The sequence below is a fragment of the Cebus imitator genome, unplaced genomic scaffold (genome assembly GCF_001604975.1).
Source record: "Cebus imitator isolate Cc_AM_T3 unplaced genomic scaffold, Cebus_imitator-1.0 Scaffold64, whole genome shotgun sequence".
Classification (NCBI taxonomy): domain Eukaryota; kingdom Metazoa; phylum Chordata; class Mammalia; order Primates; family Cebidae; genus Cebus; species Cebus imitator.
The window spans coordinates 5,995,390-6,017,343 of NW_016107379.1; the positions used below are offsets into that span (position 1 = coordinate 5,995,390).

The 21,954-nt window shown below is 50.3% G+C and overlaps 1 protein-coding gene across 5 annotated transcripts in view; it reads left to right on the forward strand.

The window, feature by feature from the left end:
* Positions 1–21,954, forward strand: part of WHRN (whirlin) — a 105,383-nt gene that overhangs the window by 68,425 nt on the left and 15,004 nt on the right. For 2 of the 5 annotated variants that reach the window (XM_017530272.2, XM_037739175.1), the window contains exons 4-8: positions 12,004–12,206; positions 13,362–13,398; positions 13,842–14,054; positions 14,867–15,076; positions 18,323–18,355. In XM_017530272.2, the coding sequence (XP_017385761.1) occupies positions 12,004–12,206; positions 13,362–13,398; positions 13,842–14,054; positions 14,867–15,076; positions 18,323–18,355 (696 nt within the window). The remainder of the gene's footprint in view (positions 1–12,003; positions 12,207–13,361; positions 13,399–13,841; positions 14,055–14,866; positions 15,077–18,322; positions 18,356–21,954) is intronic. The other 3 variants (XM_017530273.2, XM_017530274.2, XM_017530275.2) reach the window with 2 other exon arrangements.

Below are 21,954 nucleotides of genomic sequence, written 5' to 3' on the forward strand. Positions count from 1 at the left end.
TCTTCATCTTCTTATAAGGGCACCAACCCTATTGGATTAGGACCCCACCATTGGATTAGAAGGTAACTGTATTTACCTCCTCGCAGGCCCTATCTTCAAATACAGCAGATTCAGGGTTAGGGTAGGAATTCAGCCCATAACATGCTGGTTGTCATTTTCTTTTGACTTTGCTTATAGAATCTTTTTCACTGCAAAACTTTTATACATTTCAGATCTAATTTAATTATTAATCCTTTCTTTTGTTGAATTTGAGTCTGGTTAGATGTTTCCTTATCCCCGGGGTATAGATGAACTTACCTGTTTTTTTCTCTTAATGCTTATAAATAACATTTTTCCTTTAGACCTCTGATCTGTTTGGCATTTAGTTTTATGAAGGGCATGGTATATTTTATCTTTTTCCAAATAGTTACTCATTTATCCTAGTACTACGTATTAAAACGTCTATCTTTGTCACAGTGATTTGTAGTGCCACCTTTATATACTAAAATTTCGTGTGTCCTTGGGCCTGTTTCTAGTCTGCCCCACTGTCTGTCTGTCTATGCATGAGTCAGTGCTGCCCTGCTGTAATTGCGGAGGATTTAGGGCAGGCCTTAGTACCTGGTAGCTCCTCTAGTGGCTCTTCTGTATCAGAATTTTTCATAGCCGTTCTTGCATTTTATACTTTTAGATTTTAAAACAATTGTTTTTATTCTTAAATAACAAAAAGTTTTTTATTTTTATTTAATAAAATTATTTTATATTTTAAAATTAACTTTGTTTGTTTGTTTGTTTGTCTAGAGACAGAGTCTCATTCTGTCTCCTAGGCTGGAGTGCAGTGGTACGGTCTCGGCTGACTGCCACCTCTGCCTCCCGGGTTCTAAGTGATTCTCCTGCCTCAGCCTCCCAAGTAGCTGGGATTACAGGCACCCAGCACCAGGCCTGGCTAATTTTTGTGTATTTGGTAGAGGCTGGGCTTCACAGTGTTGGCCAAGCTGGTCTCGAACTCCTGATCTCAGATGATCTTCCCACCTCAGCCTCCCAAAGTGCTGAGATTATAGGCATGAGCCACCATGCCTGGCCAACAGATTTATTTTTTAGAGCCTTAGATGCTAAAGTAAAATAAATTGGGGCCTTAGCTTCCCAAACCGTCTCACACCTCCCTCCCCCACCGGTTTTTTTCCAATCCAACCATACCTGCCATACCTGCCCCTAAAATAAAAAAATTAATTTTATTTTTTAATTTTTTATTTTTAATTTATTTTTATTTTTTAATTTTTTATTTTTTATTTTTAGGTTTACAGAAAAATTAGGAACTACAGAGTTCCCATTATACCTCCTCTGCCCCAACCCTTCCCAAACATATTTTCCCCTATTATTAACATCTCGTAGTTAGTGTGCAAGGAGTACATTTATTACAATTGATGAGCCAATGTGGATAATATTTTTATTAAGTCAATACTTTATATAAGGGTTCACAGTTCAATGGATTTTGATCTATACATGTCATGTGTCAAACATGATAGTGTCATACAGAAGAGTGTCACCCCTCTAAAAGTCCTCTGCTCTCTGCTTCTCATCCTTCCCTGAGCCTCAGGCAACCACCGATCTTTACTGTGTCTCTGTCAGTTTGCCTGTTCCAGAATATCACATAGTTGGAATCATGCAGTGTGTGGCCTTTTCAGACTGGCTTCTTCCCCTTAGCAGTATGCATCTAAGGTTCTTCTACGTGCCTTTTAATTTTTTCCCATGAATTTTTACTAACTTGTCAAACAAAAGCTTGTTGATGTTTTTGTTGGGATAATGTTAAATATGTAAGTGAGCTGAGAGAGAGCTGATGTCTGGATGATGCTGAACCCTTTCCAAGAAAAGGGGATTTTTTATTTGTTGAGTCATTTTGAGTGTTTTAGGAGTGTGTGAAATTTTCTTCATATAGGTGTTGCACATTTCTTGTTAAGTTTATTCCTTGGTAGTTTTTTCTCTTCTCTTGCTGTTATAATTGAGGTTTCCCCTTCCTTCCATCCTGTCTTCCAACTGGTCACTGTTTGTGTCTATGAAAGCTGTGGACTTGAGCTTGAGAACTTGATTCTTGCAGGTCTGCAGAGCAGCATGAAGCAGGTGGAAGACTGGGTTCTGGGCCAGCTTTGCCTCAACTGCCCAGGAAGCCTTGAACCTGTGACACTTCTCCTCTTCCTCTCACCCCACTTTTCTTTCTTCCAGAATAAGGGGCTGGATTAAATGTAATACCATTTCCCAGAATGTGACTCCAGCAGAAACAAAACAAAATCAGTGGGTGATTTGCGTTTTTACCTCTTTGTCTTCCCTTTGATTGTAGAAGCCGAATGCTCCTTTCCTGCTGCAGTCTGTAGAGCTGGGCTGCATGTACCCAGCCTCCCTACATGCCCTGACCTTGTCAAACTCAACCTTTACATAAATGGAAAATGTCTCCAGCCTGTCTGCAGGAACAGAACGGGCAAGGACTAGCATGCTTGTATGCCTGCTCATCCATTTATTTAATTGTTTATTCATTTGTTCATGGATTCTGTCAGGCATTTGTCAGATGTTTCCAATGTGCCATTCAAGGGGGGTGCAGCACACTGACTTTGAACTCTATGCCTGTAGTCTAGTACCATGTCGAACGTGGGGAGTGCTGCAGGGTGCCCTGGGCGAGGGGGCTTAGTGATATCTGCCTTGGAGCTGGAGAAGGCTTCTTGGAGGAGGTGTCATTTGAGCCAAGACCTGAACATTCAGTAGGCGTTATCCAGGTGAGGAATGAAGGGAAATACGTTTTGGACAGAGGAACAGTGTGCGCCAAGGTCCAGCGTGGGGAAAGGGCTCCATCTGTCGAGCAAACTGAGAGATGGCAGTTATGGTTGGATTGGAAAAAAACCGGTGGGGGAGGGAGGTGTGAGATGGTTTGGGAAGCTAAGGCCCCTCTCAGGCTAGGTAGAGGAGCTTGGAAGCTACCGGGGAGATTTTAAAGGAGGGTGTGACCAGATCAGGTTTGCAGTTTAAACGAATCTGTCTTCTACATAAGGAAAGTATTGGGCAGGGTGGTAAGGGTGGCGGCAGAGAGGCCACGTAAGAGGCCGTGGTAATGATCCAGGTGAGAGACGAGACGGGCGGAATCCAAGTGGAGTGAGTGAAGATGGAGAGTCCTTTTGGAAGCGAAGGTAGAATCCACTGGGCTTGATGATGGAGCCAGTGGGTTTGGAATTTTAGGACTGAGCAATGAGATGAGGAGCCCTGGAGAAGGACCAGGCTTGGAGGGAAGAATAGGAGGTCAGGGGTTTGATCTGGGGCTGTGTGTCGGCCTGTTCGGGATGGTGAACATTAGTCACATGTGGTTATTGAAGTGGAACTTGTTTGACTGGGGGAGTGAATTTTTAGTCTTATTATAATTAAAATTTAAATAATAGTTGCTAATCTCTTGAATAACCTAGTTATGGAACATTTCCATTATTGCAAGTCTGGGTCTCAGAATAGTGATTGGTTTGGCTTCAGATCCTGCTCTGCTGCTTGCTTGCTGGGTGTCCTTGGGCAAGTCACTTCACCTCTCTGAGCCTCACTGCTGTCATCTACGAAACTCGGAACCTTCCATGCCTCAGGTGGTGCCTATTAAGTTCAGAGCTAAACTATACAAGGCAGCTGGCCTACGTGAGTCTCTTGGGGGTTGGTAGTTGTTATTCTTTCTGTGCTTGGCCCCTGTGATTTCTCTAAGTTTACTTTGGAAGCCAGATTTTCCTGTGGGAAGAACTCAGGTCTGGCCTCTCAGGCCTAGCTCTGACCTTGACTCAGAGTACGACCTTGGGCAAGTTCTTTCCCCATTCTGGCCTGTTTTGGTTGATGGCTGGGTTAGAGCAGGCCTTCACCAAGGGCTGCCTGTGTTGTGAATAGAGAAGCAGGTACTGACAACGGACCTGCCAATGTCGGAAGAGGGAACGGGAAGGAAGCATGGGCCACACTGGGAGTCAGTGTGTGTTAGCCTTGCCGGGCCCACTCACAGCATTTCTGGTTAGGCTCCCTGCCTCGTGAGAGCTCTAAACCAGAGAGGGTTGGGTGGAGAGCTCCCCCAGACCCAGTCCATACCCTGAGCTTACTCCAAGAACCTTCTAAGCAATTCCCTAGATCTTTTTATTTTCTTTTTCAAAATATGGACAAGGTTTACTGACTTCTGAACTGATGGGAAAAGCTAATGTTGTCTCATTAAAACTGCATTGCTCACTTGTAATGAAAGAAAAAAAACAGCCCATTAAAGTTTTATACCTGACATGGAAAACTATTAAAGATTCATAATTGCAATAAAACTCCTTAATGGAATTTGAATTTTTCTCGTGATAATGGTGCAATCAACAGGGTCCTCCCTTGAAGCCACAAGATCCATTTTAATACAGGCTTGGGATGGTGCTGAAGGCAACTCTGAAATGGGCTTCTTTCGGGCCCTTCCCAGTGTGGCTGGTGCAGGTGCATGCGGCCAGAGAGGATGGATTCCCATCTCCCAGCTCAGCCCGGGATCGGGTTGTTGGCAGGCTTCTCTCCTAACAACTTCTGGCGAGGGAGCTTGAAGCCACTGCCATACCGCCACAGCTTCTTCCTGCTAGTTCCCTTCATCGGGCATGAATACAGCACCTACTGAGTGCATGGCATAAAGCCCAGGGCTGGGAGGGGTAAGAAACGGAGGAAGGGCAGGCTGGCTTTTCTTAAAGGAGAGGGTGGTATCGGTTCGTGCAGGGACTTTGCTGGCTGGTAGAATGAAGGCCAAATCCCAGCTGTTACGACTCCACTTCCTGTCCTCAGCTTCCACATCTGTGAAACGGGGATAACAGTATGAACTTCATGGGTGTGATCATGGAAGCCAGAGGCAGTGGAAACCAGAGGCAGGGCCCTGATCATGGAAGCCAGAGACAGCGGAAACCAGAGGCAGGGCCCTGGGGGAGGTAGGTGGAAAGGTAGGGGGTGGCACTGAGAGACATCCTGGAGGTAGAATTGCTAGATTTGGTTGGTGAGTGATCAAGGGGTGACTTCAGGGATAACCATGGCTTTCCAAAGTGCATTTATTGAGCACTTACTGTATATTAGCTACTCGTTTATGTGTTTTATACATGTTCATTCAGTAAATATTTGTTGAGCACCTACTAGGTGCCAGACCCTGTTTTAAGTGCTGGGGATACACTGGGGAATGTATTAACTCATGTATGAGCCAGGTACTGATATTATCTCCATTTTCCAGAGGAGATAACTGAGGAGGCACAGAGAAGTAAAGTCAATTACCCAAGGTCACACAGCAAGTAAGTGGCAGAGTATGGACTTAGAGACTCCTGGGCCTGTGCTCAGAAACACACATAAGATGGCCACTGGTATACCTTGCACAACAAACTAGCTGTTGGTGGTCTTGTTCCCATTTTGGGAAGGAAGGTTCAGAACAATAAAATGATGTTCCTCAGGTCTTTTAGAGAGTAAGAAGGGGCTGTTAACCAAGTGAGGTCCACTGAGTGTTTCTGCTGTTGCAAGGGCCTCCTCTCCTCCTGGGGCTCCTGTGCCTGCCCAGACCTAAGGGAAGTGAGTTCCCTGTTTCCTGGTAGTTGGCCAATTTCAGGGAAATCAGTATCCTGTCCTTATCGAAGCCCTGCCGTGTTCTTCTCAGAGCATCTGAACAAGAGCCAGTCACTCAGTGGGCTGTGGATGATGGAGGAGTCTTTCCTCTGGCTTAAAATGAAGGGCATTCTGTGGCCCACCCTCCAATCCTCCATCAGTGGTGACAAATGGAATGCCTAGGGTGACAAATAAAATAAAGCTGCCTTTATTCGTTTATCCTTCCACGTCCTCCCCATCAGTGCCACGCAAGCAAGCTGAGCAATATTAGACACTCAATCACACTTGGCACCTGTCCGTCCTATCTCCAGCACGTCCCGTCCCAGGGAGCCCAGGTGGAGGAATGTGAGTGTTTCCACACTTAGCTGCGGGGTCTGGGCTTTGCCATTGCCTCGCTTTGTGGCCCGAGACACATCCCTGTCCTTTCTGGACCTCAGGCTCTGCGTCTGTAAGAGACTCCTTGGAAGGGCCTGATGGATACAGCATCATTGCCTCTATTTTCTGCTTTCTTTTCCTGTACCGTCTAACTCTGAATTGGCTTCAGTGGATAGGAAAAAGCCACATTGCAATGAACAAACAAAAAGAGCTCTTAGTTTTCTTACACATTTTTTTTTTTTTTTTTTTTTTTGACAGAGTCTTGCTCTGTCACCAGGCTAGAGTGCAGTGGTGCGATCTGGCTCACTGCAGCCTCCACCTCCCAGGTTCAAGCAGTTTTTCTGCCTCAGCCTCCCAAGTAGCAGGGACTACAGGCATATGCCACCACACCGAGCTAATTTTTGTATTTTTAGTAGAGATGGGGTTTCGCCATTTTGGCCAGGATGGTCTTGATCTCTTGACCTCGTGATCTGCCCACCTCAGCCTCCCAAAGTGCTGGGATTACAGGTGTGAGCCACCGTGCCCAGCCGAGCTCTTAGTTTTCTTTGAGAAAGAGTAAAAGTAAGACCTTTAAATATGTTGCCTCCAAATTCACATCACACAAACCGAAGGGAAGGGGGAAGCAAGCAGAAGTGAGACTAAGAGAGCAGGAAGGGCAGGTCCCCCTATCCGTTCATCACTTACTAAGCATCTCCCACATGCCAGTGCTGTGCTGAGATGAAGGGCGCATAGGGTGATAGGGAGATGAGAAGCTTGGGCTCAAAGGCTCCTTCATTTGTTTACTTCCTGTACGGCCAGTGACCTTGAGCAACTCGCTCGGCATCTCTGAACCTATGTCCTCCGTTTGGAAGAGAAGCGCATGAGAAGCTATGGAAAGCCTCACGTGTCTCAGGCTCTATGCAGGGTGGTCCCATTGGATTCTCACAGCTACCTGGGAACTGTTGGTAGTATCATGCCCATCTTACAGATGAGAAAACTGAGGCTCAGGTTGCACTTGAGAGCGGTGCATGCAGGGCCACGCAGCTACTATGTCATGGTTGCCTGGCTTTAAAACTAGAGGCTGCAGTATAGGGATGGGACTCCACACTCCACTGGCCGCACGGGGTGACATTAGGACGCTAGCAGCAGGGAAGACGCCAGACTTGGTTGAAAGTGATTTGTGGACTCTAAATCACAGTGAGCGTGTAGACAACTGCTCTGACAGGGCTCCTAGACCTGGGGAAGCTTTCCAGCAAGTAGAGGGAAGGGAAGAGAGCTGGACACGGAAAAATGGGAGTCACTCAGAACCAACCCGGATGCTGCGGAGGCCCTGTGGAGACGCTGAAGCCAATCCTGCCTAGCACTTTGGCTTGAACACAGGCCCTGGAGGAAGAAGAGACAGGAGAGGATTGAAAAGAGATTGGGAAGATGGGCTCACGTGCCCCCAGTAAGTCAGGGTTTCCCAAGCGTGACTCGCATTTCACAGCCGTTCCCCAGTCGGACTGCACAGGAATCCACGCCGCCTTTTCAAATCTGGTAGGGATATATTTACTTAACAGGCATGAGGACAGTGTGACTAGCACAGCCAACCTGGGATTTCATGGATATTAACGCCTAGGATGAGGCTGAAGTAAGTGGGATGCTGGGTAATTCCCGGACTCAGGCTGCATCAGTGCCAGGCACCAGGCTCAGGGTGAGGGAAGTGACCTGAGTTTGGAAGCTACAACACTAAATCAGCCCCCATAAGAGTCACTAGCTTTAGAGGTGACTGATACCTCCACCCCAGGGTGGCTGGATTTTCAGTAATAAAAATACAGGATGCCCATTTAAATTTGAGTGCAGATAAACAATGAATACATTTTTTAGTATATGTGTGCCCTATGCAATATTTGGGACATACATATATTTTTAAAGCATTCATTTATCTGAAATTCAAGTTTAACTGGGCATCCTATATTTTATCTGTCAGTCTTCCCCCAGCCTCATAGAAGGCCGGGTCAATGCCCATGGAATTGAGTTGTTCCCTCCCCTCGCTGCCCTGCTGGCCTGGCCCCGTAGGGAGAGGCCTGCACACAGAAGGATGCCCTTACATAGCTGGTCTCTTGGATGCCAGTTCCTTTAATTAAACTGCATGGATGAAATAAAGTGCGTTAAAGGGAAGATTAAAATTGATTCCCTTAGTGTGACAACAGCGAAAGCTATTGACGGGGACACTTAAGGAAACAAGGCACTTCAGCAATGAAGAGTGCAGGCAGCTCCAGCGCAGAGCAGCGGGGGGAAGTGGAGGAGACTCCTGCCCGGCAGAGATGAGAGGTGGAGCCGCCACACGGGGAGGCGGTTTAGCGGGTTGGGCGCCAGTGAGCCCAGCAGGAATGAGTTTCTCTTCCGCTCTCAGTAAGGCCTGAGTGCCTGGGAGAGCTGCATCAGAGAAAGCCAGCTGGGAGAGAGAGGGCGCTGCAGAGACGAGATAGGGATGCTCAGTATCCACACCTGCATGCATAAGCACTGATGGAGGGCTTGCTGGTTCCAAGCCCTGAGCCAGGTGTTGGGTCTCATCTCAAGCTCTTTATAGGGAGACCAGCTGGGGCTGCCTAAGTTCCCAGGGGCCCGCGCTTCTCAACCAGGGAGCTCAGAGACATAGAAAGGGAGAAAGAGAATTGCAGTTACTGCTGGGGGCAGGGTGAAAGCATGTGGCATTGAGATGCTGTTGACTATAGATATTTGGAGAATGACAATCCTAGGCTAGGACTCCCTTTTTACTCCCAATGAAAGTGAGGTTTTGTGGGGTCACGTGGCGTGGAAGTGGCAGAGGGAATGATTGGAACCTGCGTCTGATCGTCTTTGAAACCCTTAGCCTTAGTGCTTTGCTTCCTCCTGGGTTACGAGGGGTCACAGGAGGTGGTTAAGCAGAGAGAGATGTCAGCAAAGCAAAAAGTTGATGAAATTAATCTGACACTAGCCAAGCACGGTGGCTTACATCTGTAATCCCAGCTCTTTGGGAGGCCAGGGAGGGTGGATCACCTGAGCTAAGGAGTTTGAGACCAATCTGGGCAACTTGGCAAAACCTACTATGCCTACTAAAATAGAAAAAGTTAGCTGGGCATAGTGGTGTGCGCCTGTAGTCCCAGCTACTCAGGAAGCTGAGGCATGAGAATTCTTGAACCCAGGAGGCGGAGGTTGCAGTGAGCAGAGATCACGCCACTGCACTCTAGCCTGGGCAACAGAGGGAGACTCAGCCTCCAAGAAAAAAAAAAAAGAAATTAATCCGGTTCTATGTCTGTGGCCAGTTTAGATGTAAATGTACGGTGAGGAGGTTGCTGGCTTGGGAACGTGGGAGGGGGCAGGTAGGGACCCAGGTCAGGGGGCCAGTGGGGGTGGAGGATGGGATTTGCTGAAGGATCTACTCAGAGGGGTGAAGGCAGAGTTTATGATGGGGTGAGGTTTTCAGATCTGGCTGCTGCAGGCAGGATCAGGGAAAATAAGGCAGGACAGTAGCTTTGGACGCGCTGGATTTGAAGTACTATCACGTGATCCCCAAACAGAGCTCCTGACAGCAGCCTACTAATAAAAAGCAGAGGGGCCTTGGGGCTGGCCTGACCTGGGTGTGCAAACCAGCACTCCTTTACACTAGCTCTGTGACCACACACTATGTGCTTCACCTCTCTGAGCCTGTTTCCTCTCTAGTGAAATGGAGAGCAATGATACCTACTGTGTAGGTTGTTGGTGATACTAAGGAGAAAAACATGTAAAGGGACAAAGAAGGCTGGTGTGATGTGCATCTCTGAGCTGCAGCAGAGATGGTTCTGGAGTTGGGATGGATGGGAATGTGTGTCTTTTTATTTATCTGATAATTTTGTTGTTGCTCTGTCACCCAGCCAGGCTGGAGTGCAGTGATGCGATCTCAGCTTAATGCAGTCTCTGCCTCCCAGATGCAAGCAATTCTCCTGCCTCAGCCTCCCGAGTAGCTGGGACTACAGCATGCCGCCACACCCAGCTAATTTCTGTACTTTTAGTAGAGATGGAGTTTTGCCATGTTGGGACAGGCTGGTCTCGAACTCCTGACTTTAAGTGATCCGCCCACCTCAGCCTCCCAAAGTGCTAGGGTTATAGGCGTGAGCCCACTATGCCTGGCCTCATCTAATGATTTTTTAAGTGAATTTCTCCTGTGTGCTAGGCCTTGAGGATACAGTGTGGATAGGCTGATGGGGAAACCCAGTTATCACACAAAACTGAGATCACCCTCAACCGTGAGCTAAGTGGAGCAGGAGCAGGTTGTCCTGCTCAGTGCAGCATCCTAGCGCACAGTAGGCGTGCAGTAAATGGTGGTGAATGCTTGAAATGCAGCCCAGACCCCGCTTTGCTGGGGTCGTGGAGGCAGAGGCAGCAAGCCCCTCCCCTGAGCACGTCAAAGCCGGTGCAGAGGGGAGAGGTAGTGTCTGCCTTTGTAACCACTTTCTGGACTGGAAACTCCCAACTGGGGTGAGGCATTCGAGAAAAGGCAGGAAGCCCGGGAGCAGGGTTTTGGTTCTCAGCCTTGTCATCACATTTTTTCTCCCAGGCTCCCATGTGTCTCATCTTTTCCAAGTCTTGCTTTGAAAATTGCTGGGTAAACTACGGGAGTTGATCATGTGCTGTCAGCAGGCTGGGAAACTGGGGAGAAGAAAAACCAGCCAAGAATAAGCAGCGTTGTAAAGCTGCCCTTCGAGGCCTCAGTGGCATGTGGCCCTGAGCAGCCCTTTCCTATCCTTGGGCCTCAGTTGCCCCATTTTTGAAAGGAACCCGAGTTTAAAGCTATGCCCCATCATACCCTGCAGCACCTTCCCTTTTAGCTGCTTCCATTTTTGTCACTTATTTGTTTTTATTGGAAGCCTAGTTTTATTTTTCCTCATTTTTAAATTGCTTCATTAAAAGTATTTTTTACGAGACAGGATCTTGCTCAGTTGCCCCAGCTGGAGTATGGTGGTGCAATCACAGTTCACAGCAGTCTCGAATTCCTGGGCTCAAGCAATCCTCCCACCTCAGATTCCCGAGTAGCTAAGGACTACAGGCACACAGCACCATGCCCAACTCATTTTATTATTATTATTTCTCTTTTTTCTTGAGACAAAGCCTCGCTCTGTCGCCAGGCTGAAGAGCAGTGGCGTGATCTCAGCTCACTGCAACCTCTTCCTCCAAGGTTCAAGCAGTTCTCCTGCCTCAGCCTCCTGAGTAGCTGGGACTAAAGGCATGTGCCACCAAGCCCAGCTAATTTTTATTATTTTTAGTAGAGACAGGGTTTCACCATTTTGGCCAGGATGGTCTCGATCTCTTGACCTCGTGATCCACCCGCCTCAGCTTCCCAAAGTGCTGGGATGACAGGTGTGAGCCACTGCGCCCAGCCTATAATTACTTTTTTTAGAAATGGGGACTCACTGTATTGCCCAGGCTTGTCTGCAGCTATGGAGCTCCAGCGGTCCTCCCACCTCATTCTTCCAAAGCTTTAGGATTATAGCCATGAGCCACTGCACCTGCCAAAAACATTTTTTTTTTAATTACAAAATAAAGCTGCCTGCTTGTAAAAATCTAAGCCATATGTACTGCTTTAACGGGAGGCTGGTTTTCTCATTTATTGCTGTTTCTTTTAGTAAATTAAAGTGTTGTTTATACTTTAATATAAGAATGCATGCTCGAGGTACAAATCGCAACAGTGTAGAAGTGTAGGAGGAAAGTTACGGATGTCCGCCTTCATGGCTTGCCTCATCCTACCCCAGTTTCACCCCCGCCTTAGCCCTGAGCTAACTGTCGTTTCCAGATAAGGGGGCCCTTGGGAATGTCATTGTAGACCCATCCCTCAAAGCCATTGCTGGGTCATGGGAACATGCCCCCTTTTGATGAGAAGAGCATGGACTCTGGGTCAGGATCGGAAAGCCGCCTCTGCTGTTGACTTGCTGTGTGACCCTCAGGCATCCACGTATCCTTTCTGATCCTGGATGACCTCCTTGGCAGGCTGGCCCAGAGGAGAATTGGGATCAGGGCTATGAAGCCCCTACTGTGACTCCTGCAAACAGCCTAGGTGACTGTGTTGTGTGGTGGTCTCGGCAGGTTGGGGACCAGATTCTGGAAGTGAATGGGTGGAGCTTTCTCAACATCCTACACGACGAGGCGGTCAGGCTGCTGAAGTCATCTCGGCACCTCATCCTGACGGTGAAGGACGTCGGGAGGCTGCCCCACGCCCGCACCACTGTGGACGAGACCAAGTGGATCGCCAGTTCCCGGATAGGGGAGACCGCGGCGAACTCGGCAGGGTCTGGCCGCTCTGCTCGCTCTGATCTCCAGACCCCAGGGCCATTTCCAAATGCCAGTGATAGCTCTCCCATCGCTCCACCACCCTGGCTCTCCTGTCAGCCTGCAGTCCACACATCAGGACCCCTCCATTGGCAGGGCATGACCTGGGGCACATCCCAGGTCATGGCCTCCTCTCTTGGCCTCAGTTTCCCCTTGGAAAGCTGACATACACCATCCAGCTGTCTCATTCTGTATTTGCTTCCAGACAAATTACTTAACTCATTCTTCAGACCTTAGTTGCTTCATCTAAAAGGGGGGAACCATGACCCTGCTCCCATCCCAGATCTGTGCAGGTGAAAGAGGGGGAGGAAGGGAGAGAGAAAGCGATAGAGCCTCTGGGGTGTATTTGGCCAGGGGCCACCAGGCAGGATCCCATGAAGGAATTTGAGTGAGAGGGTCTTAAAGTCATAAAATGAGATCCAGTTGCCAGGTGGCTACATAGTTGCTAATAATGTAATGTGTCAACTTTTGATCTTCTTGAGAAGTCTCAGCCCAGTGGCCCCTGGCCAGATATAGCTCAGAGGACCTCTCTCTCTCCCTGTGTCTCTCTCTGTGTCTCTCTCCCTGCTCCCTTCCTTTCACCTGCACAGTATTACACATTTTTAAAGTTACTTGCCGACATTTAAAAAGACACCAGGTTTTCTATAAAAAACTGGATTTTTGGATGCCTCTTAAAAATCAGGAAGTCTGGCAGCCTGAGCCCACGTGGGCTGGAGCTGAGCCGCACCTGCGCACTGCATCTGGGATCTACAGTTCACCCGCCCCTAAGCTCCTGGAGGGTTGGCCTGACCCTGAGGTTGCCTGTCAATCACCATTTCTTCCCTCCACTCCTTGTGTCACCTGCCTGGTCCTGTGGGGTTGGCAACGACTCAGGAGCCCACCTTGGGTGGTTTTGGAGGTGCCGCCTACATTGCTGATTGGGAGGCTGGAAGCTACCAGTCTGTCCGGAGTTTCATTTCCCCCTGAGTATTCCCCAGACAGAACAGGCAGTGAGTGGAGGCCATGATGCATGCTTCTCTCAAAGCTGTGCCCTTCCTGCCCCCCGTCACCCTTTCCCTTGCCTACACCCATTTGATCTGCTCAGATCACAACTGGAGACGTGTCTTTTCCCACAGGTTTCCTGGCGATATCACAGCAGAAGGAATAAACAAGGTAGGGTGTCCTCTGTCTAAGGAGTGTCCTCCACTTCCTCACAGCTGCCTGAGTGAGGAGCTCTGGCCAACCAGAAGGTGCCGAGTGACTTACACGACCCAATTCCAGTTGGGCAGCCCCCTGTCTGGCCACCGCTGTCCCCCTTGTCTGTGACTGCCTGCTAGGTTCCAGGCACCACCCCTGGCACCAGGGTTAATGGCAGTGAATAAAACAGACCAGGTCCCTGCCCTCATACAGGTTATACTCAGTGAAGGAGGTATAAAAACAAATTCTAATTAAGAAAGATACCCAGTACCATCAGGGCAAGGTGCTGGGGGTTGTGAGTGAGAGTAACAGATGAGACGCCACACTTAGACGGGGTGGGAGGTGCGAGGGGGCGTGGCCTGGCCACTTGGCTCCAGAGCAGCGCAGAATTCCTGGGCTTCTGTCTTTCTGTCTTGCAGCCAGGATTTTACAAGGGCCCAGCCGGCTCCCAGGTGACCCTGAGCAGCCTGGGGAACCAGACACGTGTGCTGCTGGAGGAGCAGGCTCGGCACCTGCTGAACGAGCAGGAGCGTGCCACCATGGCCTACTACCTGGATGAGTACCGCGGCGGCAGCGTCTCCGTGGAGGCCCTCGTCATGGCCCTGTTCGAGCTGCTCAACACCCACGCCAAGGTGATGCGCCCCCCGCCTCCGGTCTGGCTTCAGTGTTTCCAGGGTTCTGCATCCTGCCCTCCCCCACTCCTTTGCTGAGAACTTACAAGGGGTCAGGCCTGAACTGAACCCTGGGCAGAGACCTGGGACCAAAACAGCCTCCTGCCCCCCAGGAAGCTTGCAGACTCCTGGGAGAAACAGACATTTAAAGCACCCTGTGATTGGGGCCCTAGCGCAATGGCTTCCAGCTCTGAGTGCACATTTAGAATCACCTGGATTACTCTTAAAAGCAATGCTCCGGCCCCATCCCTGTCTGGTTTACTCATATCTGGGGATGGGAGCCAGCCATCAGTCATCTTCACAAGCCCTCCAGGTAACTGTGCTATGCCACCAGCTTGGAGAGCTCTGGGCCAAGCTGTTTGAGGTCCAGAAACTGCACAAAGGAAGAAGTGGTGAAATCCATTGGGAGGGGTTATGTTTCGGAAGATGTAACAGAGGAAATAGGATTTGGAGATGAGTATTAGAAAAGGTATTCCGGGTGGAAGGGACAGCCAGCCAGAGGCTTCATGGTGTGAAATGTTGCAGTGTGTTCAGGGAGTCACAGCCACATGTGCATGCCAAGGAGGCGACAGGGAAGCAGGAGTCAGATAATGCTGGGCCTGGTGTCCAGGCAAAGGTGTTTGGCCTTTCTCTTGAGAGCACTGGGGAGCCAAAGAGAGTTAAGGAGGGGAGGCAGGGTCAAGTTTGCATGCTAGTCATTTGGGGGTAACGGGGACCTGTTCCACAGTCTGGTAGCGCTCCCTGCTGAGTGCCCCTTTTGTCCCCACCTCCAGTTCTCACTCCTCTCTGAGGTGAGAGGCACCATTTCCCCGCAAGACCTAGAACGCTTCGACCACCTGGTGCTGAGGCGTGAGATTGAGTCCATGAAGGCGCGGCAGCCTGCAGGCCCCGGGGCTGGGGACACCTACTCCATGGTCTCCTACAGTGACACAGGTTCATCCACAGGCAGCCATGGCACCTCCACCACCGTCAGCTCAGCCAGGGTGAGCCTCCCCTGCCTTGTCCTGGCTTAGTAGCCAGGGCAGAGTTAAGATGCTGGCTTTGGAGTGAGACCAGCCTGAGTTTGAATCCCAGCACCACCATGTACCAGCTGTGTGCCTTGCCCCTCTGAGCCTCAGTCTGTTCATCTGTCAAAACCCAGTAGTTGTTGAGTGTCTACTGCCTGCCAGGCATGGGCTCTAGGGGATAACAGGTGAATAGGAAAGATGTGGCCTTGCCTCCTGGGAAGCTGGGGGAGAAAGGTTAAAAAAAGTAGGTAATCAGGCAAATAGGAAAAGATCATTAGAATCCTTGGGACGCCTCTGGCATGGTGCCCATTCCCGCTGGGCACTCAGTAGATGATAGTGGGCCCGGTGACTTGGACCGTGATTTTTATTTTTCCCAAGAGGCCATGCTTTTGTCTCTGGAGCCCAAGCCCAGCTTGACCTTTTTTTTTTTTTCCCTCGATATGGTGTCATGCTCTGTCACCCAGGCTGGAGTGTGGTGGCGTGATCTCTGCCCACTGCAACCTCCACCTCCCTAGTTCAAGCAACTCCCCTGCCCCACCCTCTCGATTAGCTGGGATTATAGGTGTCCTCCACCACGACCAGCTAATTTTTGTATTTTTTTGGTAGAGTTGGGGTTTTGCCATGTTGGCAAGGCTGGCCTCGAAATCCTGACATCAGGTGATCCACCCACCTCGGCCTCCTGAAATGCTGGGCTTATGGGTGTGAGTCACCACACCCGGCCCCAGCTTGACTTTCTTGGAGACTCACCAGTCCCCCAGCGAAGCATCTGGCCATCTCAGGGTATGGTTCTGCCCCCTGGATGCTTGGATTCAAATAAATCCCAGAAGGCCTTTGCAAGGAAAGGGCAGGAGGACATGCCTTGTTGTCTGTCTTTGGTAACAGCTGGTCATTAAGGTCCATGCAGTGGAAGGGTCAGGGCTGGAGGTCAGGAGAGCTGGCCTGGCCCCGCACTCTCCTCCGTGCCCTTGTTTCCCACCTTTGGGTCATTCATCACCACTCTTCTGTGGAAAGGGAGAGGGAGAGTAATGTTTCTTAAGCACATGGTTGCTCCTAGATGCTGAAATGAGAGCTCTTTCTGGAGGAATCTCAGACTGGAGGCAGGGACAGCGTTAGTGTTCCTGTCTAATGGGAGAACAGGAGCTCAGAGGGTACACTGACGGCCGTGGTTGCAGACACAGGTGGCTAATGCATGATGAGCTTGCAGCTCCGAAGTGGCCCGGGAGCATGCCCCTCTCTCTTGAGCAAACTCTAGCTCCTAGTGTGGCTTTTCCTTAGTTCTGGGGTTCTAGGGTGATTCCTTTACACTCTTTTACCCCATCCCTCCAGTCCTGACTTTCATCATTTCCGAGAGTGCTCATCCCCTTCCTGGGATGTCCCCACAAATTGCCCTGCATTCCTCTAGGGCTGGACGTGGCTGCAGCAGAGGCAGTTTCATGTTCTGGGACAAGCAGATCACTTCTGGGGCAGGGAGGAGGCTGCCCCTCACCCCAGGCTCTGAGCACGTACTTTGATATGGCATTCAGGCGAGGATCTGGTTTAAGGGTACAGGTCCTTGGCCTGATGAGCGTTTCTCTCTAAGATGGGCTCCGCTGAGATTGGCCTGGATAACGTTCACACGAGGCCTCAGTGGCCGTGAGCCACTGCTCTAAGACCTGGGAAATTACAGACTGTGCTTCTGTGCTGGTCCCTTTGGAATCAGAGATGAAATACCTAGTGAGTGGCGTGATGTGTTCTGGTCTGCGAGGCAGGAGATCTAGGTTTGAGCCCCGGCCTCTCTGGTCTTCAGTTTCCTCATGGATAAAATGGCCTAGGGTCCTTGCTGGCTCTGTCTATAGCAGCCCGAATCCCTGAGGGCAAATCCAGCTGGCATGCCAGGAGTCCGGTGACTGTCTTGCCTGGCAAGGGCTCTCGGCAGGGGTCAGGAGTCCCTAGCTCGGCACTGGCCTACAGCGACCTTATCCCAGCCCAGGAGGCTCTCTCTTACCTGAGAAGCACGGTCTGGAGCCAGCCAGTCCAGATCCCAGCTATGGAAGTTGACCCTGCCCTGCCAGAGAGGCTCTCACTGCAAATTGGGGCACCCTGTGGAAGGCAGACCTCAGAAAGGCCATAGGATGGTTTTATACAGGGAGTTTCTCAGGGACAGATGAAAAGGGTGGTCCTGAAGTTTCTCCCCAAGTTTCTGAGGTGGGAAGGACTCAGAATTTGTTGTTGTGAAAGTCCGTGGGCACTAGGTGACACATGCATGTCACGATTAGGACTCACCTAGACTGGAGGTGATGCTAAGAGAAAATTGTGCAAGCAGGAAAGGCAGCGTAGAAAGGGCAGTTGAGCTCGCGGTGCCTCGGTTTCCTCTTTTGCAAAGGGGCAGTGATCCTGCTTCCCCAGCTTGTTAGAAGATTAAATGAGAGGATGCCTGTGGCCCCAGGGTGAGTGACCTACTAGTACCAACATCCCAGAAATGCCGGCCACACCCTGAGGGCAGGCGAAGCCTCTGTTCTTTCGGACCCAGCCCCCCCCCGGCTGGGGAAAACTACCTGGAGATTGTACCCAGGGTCTTGTGGACCGTGGAGGCTCTGGAAAGAGCTAGGCTGAGGGACTGCCACCGCCCCTCCGACCTTCATCTCACCCGGGTACCCTCCACAGGCACAGCCCAGAGCACCCTCTCACAGTCACAGCTTCTCTGACATCACAGGGCTTGGGCCTTCCTGAAATCCAGCCCTTTTCCAAACAGGGCCCTCCCTGAAGCCCTGCCTTTCATTAGCAGATGTGACCTCAGACAATTCACTTCCCTTCTCTGAGCTTACTTTTCTATCTGAAAGTAGGGATCCCAGCCCCGACCCAAAGTGAATGACTGTCTCCTGAGGGTCCCGCACCAGGGACAAATGTCATTTTCTCAGAGCAGTGGGGACTCCCCTGTTTCCTTCAAGGAAGAGGCAGAATGAAGGGGTGCTACTCATAGCGGTGGGGTCTTTCCTTCCCGTCTCTCCTGTATTCCTGCCCAGAGCATTCAAGGTAAATGGAAAAGGGGTTTGGAGAACATGCTGATTTTGCATGTGTCTGTGTGTGTGTGTGTGTGTGTGTGTGTGTGTGTGTGTGTGTATGCGCGCGCGCGTGTGTGTTGTGTGCACATTTGGGGAAGAGGTTGTTGCTGCACCCACCCATTCCCTAATATTTATTTGATGTATCTTTTCTTTTTGCCTTTTGCTCATCCTTCCTCCCCAGGAGCGGCTGCTGTGGCTTATAGACCTGATGGAGGTACCGTCCTTCCTGCCGGTGGGGACTGTGGGCGTCCCTTAGCCAGGTGCTGCGGTAGGGGGCTGTGGCCTTTGCTGCCACCCCCTGACATCTGCACCCAGCCCTGGTGGGGACTAGGGGTTCTCTATGGTGCTATCTTTCCGGGTCACCAGTTCATCAGGTTTCCTGGGCCCTGGGGTGACACAGTCCCCTCCATTCAAATCCCAGCTCTGCCACTTTCTTGCTGTGAGACCTCAGGAAGTGGTTTCACCTCTCTGAGCTCAGTTTTAGGATCTGTAAAACAAGGATGATAATTCCTGTGCCGTGATGTGGAGAGAACTCTTGGCCTTTGCGTATGCCATATGCTGTCTGTCTGGCATGTTCTCCTCCCCACTTCATATGACCTGTGTCCTATGTGTGCTTCAGCACTCATCTCAGAAGCCACCTCTTCCAGGAAGCTTCCCTGATCCTCCCAAGGGGGGTGAATTTCTGGCCATGGCTCCTCCTGTCCCCTGGGCCTTCCTTTGGCCACAGCTTTTGCCTCATGTCCCATTATAATAATCTGTACATGTCTCCCAGTTACCCACTGTGACTGCTGACTGCCTGAGGGCAGTGATCACGTGTGTGGTTACCATTGAGTCCCTATCCCTAGTGCTCAGCACAGACCCTAGCCCACAATCTGGGCCTTTATTAATTACAACAGTAGCTGAGATTTGTTGAGTGTTGTCTATGGCACTGTGGTAGTGCTTTCCATTAGTATCTTCTTCGACCATCCCAGGAGCTAGGAGTTGTGAGTACTGCTGTGATCCCCATTTTGCAAAGAAGAAAACCGAAGCTCAGAAAGGAGAAGCAACTTGCCCAAGGTTGCACAGCTAGTGAGTGATGGAGCCAGGATTCAAACCCAGGATTGCCGACTCTCAGCTCTGCTGTTAACCCCGCCCTCTGGCTGTGATTCTTCTGTGAAGGATCTCACCCGCTCCTTGTAAAGCATCATCTCGTCATCTGTCTGCCTCTTTCCTCCCTTTTTCCTCCTCCTCCTTCCTTTTTGTTAACAAATATTGAGCACTTGCTGTGTGCTATGTACAGTTTGAGGTGCTGGGGACACAGTAGTGAACACCAAAGAAATCCTTTCCAAGATGGAGTTTAGCAGAGAGCAGGAATGACGGACAATACACAGGATATAGGTAACTGAAATACACAGTATGCTAAGTGATGACAAGTGCTAGGGAGAAAAATAAAACAAGCATGGGGAATCAGAGAGGGGTTGGGTGGTTAGGGAATGACCCTTGAGTCAAGACCTGCAGGCAGTGAGGGAGAGAGCCATGCCCACCTGTGGTGGAAGAGCATTTCCAACAGAACCAGCAGCATGTGCAAAGGCCCTGTGGTAAGAGCGTGCCTGGAGTGTCTGAGCAAAGTCCAGGTAGCCAATGAGGCTGGAGCAGAGGGAGTACAGGGGCAGACGTGCTGAGGATTTTGACTTTGAGTGACATAAGAGCCCGTGGCAGGTAACAGCAGGGAACTGATGTGGTCTGACTTAGATTTAACAGGATCTCCCTGATATTGAGACTAGAAATGAGTGGGTTTGTACCAAGATGAACTGGTTCATTCCTAGGAACCAGCTACACCCAGAGGTCTGTGGGCCAAGAAGGGCCTGAGCAGGTCATGCAGCCTGAGCTGCTAAAGATGTGATGACGGGTTTTGCAGGAACCAGCTCTTCCTGCTGCCAGGTCAGCCCCTGCCCTGCTGTCTCCTGGGAACACTCTTCTCCCCACCCCGACACACAGCAGGCTGAGATTGGAGACCCTGCCTTTTGCTCACCCTTCCTCCTCAGGAGCGGCTGCTGTGGTTTATAGACCTGATGGAGGTACCCTCTTTCCTGCCGGTGGGGACCGTGGGAGTCCCTTAGTCATGTGCACCCATGTTACCTGCATGTGTGGCCACAGGACAGAAACCTCCTCCACCTGGAAGCCCTCCTGCAGAGCGCACAGGGACCTAGGAGTCTAGACCTCCACACCTGTGCTCCACTCTGTCTCTCCCAGGCAGTGTGCTCTCAAGAAAGCCCCTCACCCTTGGCCTCAGTCTCAACATCTGTACAACCACAGCAGACCCCCATGGCTCCTCCAATTCTGAGAGGCTTCTCTGTGTCAGGAGGTGCTGGAAAATATTTGGGGGAGGCACAGCAAGGAATGGCAGCTCTGCGTTGCCACCCCTCCTGTGTGGATTTGAACAAGGACTGCAGCAGTCCTCCAGAGAGAGAAAGAGCTGGAAATAATCATCTTTCTTCACCACCAAGTGCCACTGTGTGGTCTGCAATGCCACATCTTAGTCAGCTTTTGCTGCAGTCATGCTGAGTCGTAACCCCAAAATGTGGACAACAACCCAAACATTTCATTCTCACGGCCAAAATCCCCTCCTGCATAGAGCTCTCGTACTTCTCCTATCTCCGCTGAATCACCTGTCACTTGCTTTGACTTCTTCGTGGGTTTCCCTTCCCCAGTAAACAGGGAGAGCTGGCGCAAAGTGGAGGCCCGGGAAGCGTAGAGCAGAAACGGAAAGGAATCCACACTCTCCCCGGCCACCTGCAGGATGGTCTTCTACCATTTGGCCTTCTAAACATTCGCCTCCTGCTTCGCAGGAAAATGTTCTTCATTACAGTGTTCAGATGGGCAAGGTGACATCACGTGGCTGGCTATCGATGACCGAGATGCCCCAGACACTGGCCCCAAATGGAGCCAGTTTCATTTAGCCTGAATTCCTCGGATCACGCTGTGTGGTTATTGATCCCGGGTTAAATGTGGCTCACTCTGCAGCCATTTCTCTCGAGCAGACACAGTCAGTCAAAGGAAATCAGATCCAGCTCTCCCCTATTCACAAACTGTTTATTTTCCATTTGTCTAATATAGAGCCAGCCCTGGGCATTTTTTGCTGCCTTCACACAATATCATTTCCCCCCATAAAGACGTTGGCCAGGAGAGCAGAGTGAAAGAAGAAAGGCCTGCCTGATATTTCTTGAATTTCTCATCTGGTGCCAGCATGGCTGTGGCAGAGGAGCTTCATTTCACAGACTTTGGAATCCTACCAGCCAGGGTCTGCTCTCCAGAGTAGTAGTTCTGTTACCTTGGGCAGGTGACCTGTGTCTTCTGGGCCTCCGTTTCTGCATCTGTGCAGTGGACTGATAAGACCAGCTGTCTGTGGGTTGTTCTGAAGATTCCGTGAGAACAGGAGTGGATGTGCGGGTGCGGACTATGGAGGAGCACATTCTATTTCTACTCCACAGCTTGGAAAAGAGCCCTGTATTAATCCATTCTCACACTGCTATAAGAAACTACTGGAGACTGGGAAATTTATGAAGAGGCTTAATTGACTCACAGTTCTGTCGGCTGTACAGGGAGCATGGCTGGGGAAGCCTCAGGAAACTTAGAATTATGATGGAAGGTGAAGGGGAAGCAGGCACCTCTTACATGGTGGGAGGAGGTGGAAGAGAGAGAAGGGGGAGGTGCTACACACTTAACCAGATCTCGCATTCACAGGAACAGTAAAAGGGAAATCCACCCCCATGACCCAGTCATCTCCCACCAGGCTCCTCCCCTAGCACTGAGGATTACAGTTCAACATGAGAT